General features: G+C 50.8%; 1 protein-coding gene across 1 annotated transcript in view; it reads right to left on the bottom strand.

Annotated features, from left to right (window-relative positions):
* LOC114008089 (transmembrane protein 131-like) overlaps positions 1-1,292 on the bottom strand; it is a gene marked incomplete at its 5' end in the record, with an annotated part of 109,574 nt that overhangs the window by 97,548 nt on the left and 10,734 nt on the right. The window contains 1 exon segment of the mRNA XM_027772571.1: positions 111-149. Coding sequence (XP_027628372.1) covers positions 111-149 — 39 coding nt within the window.

Genomic DNA, 1,292 nt, shown 5'->3' with positions numbered 1-1,292 from the left:
AACCACAGACCCGGACGGGCAGGGTCACTCCCCCAACGGGTGACACAGCGACAGCCACGCACGAGACCGCCACGCCCATCCCGGACACTCGCTCCCGTCGGTGTTCTTACCTCTGTTCTTGCGACTCGCCCTCCATGGCCTCCTCGGGGGCGCCCTAGGGAACAAAGACAGGCTTTAACAAAGCACCAAACGACATGGCCCTGCAAATCTCACAGGGATGCCGAGCTCATAAAATCCGTCTAAAAAAGGGCCGACCGGTGGCGTGGCAGTTAAGGCAACTGGGACCTGCAGGGCCAACCTCATGGTTCGAGTCCGGGAGCCGGTGGCTTGAAAAACATACCAGGTACAGGTGTGTATGTGTGTGCGTGTGTGTGTGTGTGCGTGTGCATGTGCGTGTGTGTGTGCGCGTGCGCACGCCCAAAATCCCAAGAGGGAGTTGAGAAAACAGGATTAGGTGTGGCCAGCTCCCGGGGGGTGATTTCTCACTTCCCCCCAATCTCTGATGAGTGTATGCACCCTCTAACAAATGTTTAAAAATTATATTTACACGCACACACAGATAAGTATAAAAACTCACATGTATATGTCTGTATTGGGTCGTCGGAAAAGTTACCATGTTTTTCTATGCAAAAATGCGTCTTTTCTGCAGACCCAATACATGCGTATCTCTGCACTGGCACAAACACCCCATCAGCATTTCTGGAAAGGAAGGCCCTGGTAACGACACGTCGAAAGCCATTAAATGCCAAGGGTCCCTGAGAAGTCGCTGTCCGAACACCACCCACCTAAAACCGCGTCACCATAATCTCCCATAGACGCCCGCCCCCTTCAAGAGCCCGATTTCAATGTTTCTGTTCAATCTCACAATATCAAGGTCACTGACAATTAAAATCCCCAAACAAAGAACAAGTATCCTTTCAGGGTCAGCAGGTGGCATGGTGGTTAAGGGCGCCAGACTCCCACATGGCCAATGGCGGTTCAAGGCCCAGACCTGACAACTTGCTTTCTCGCTCACACTCTCTCTCTCTCTCCGTCTCTCTCTGGTCAAATTAAAATAAATAAATAAAGTTAAGTAAAGTAATTTTAAAAAAGAAAAGGTATTCTTTCTAGCTCAAAGTCCCCTTTAAGGATACCTGATATATCTTGACACCAATGCAAAAAGCTGGTAACTTTATAAATGACACATTACACACAGATGCTCTTCCAAAACCGCCTGCCAGACTCACCGTGCCGAAACCGGGCCGTGGGTAACCGGCGGGCGGGTGGGAAGACAGGGCGTCTGCCCACCGATG

This window comes from Tupaia chinensis, unplaced genomic scaffold (assembly GCF_000334495.1).
Source record: "Tupaia chinensis unplaced genomic scaffold, TupChi_1.0 Scaffold000283_2, whole genome shotgun sequence".
Taxonomy (NCBI): domain Eukaryota; kingdom Metazoa; phylum Chordata; class Mammalia; order Scandentia; family Tupaiidae; genus Tupaia; species Tupaia belangeri.
Note: the sequence above shows the minus strand (reverse complement) of the source record. Positions and strands in the feature narration are given on the sequence as shown.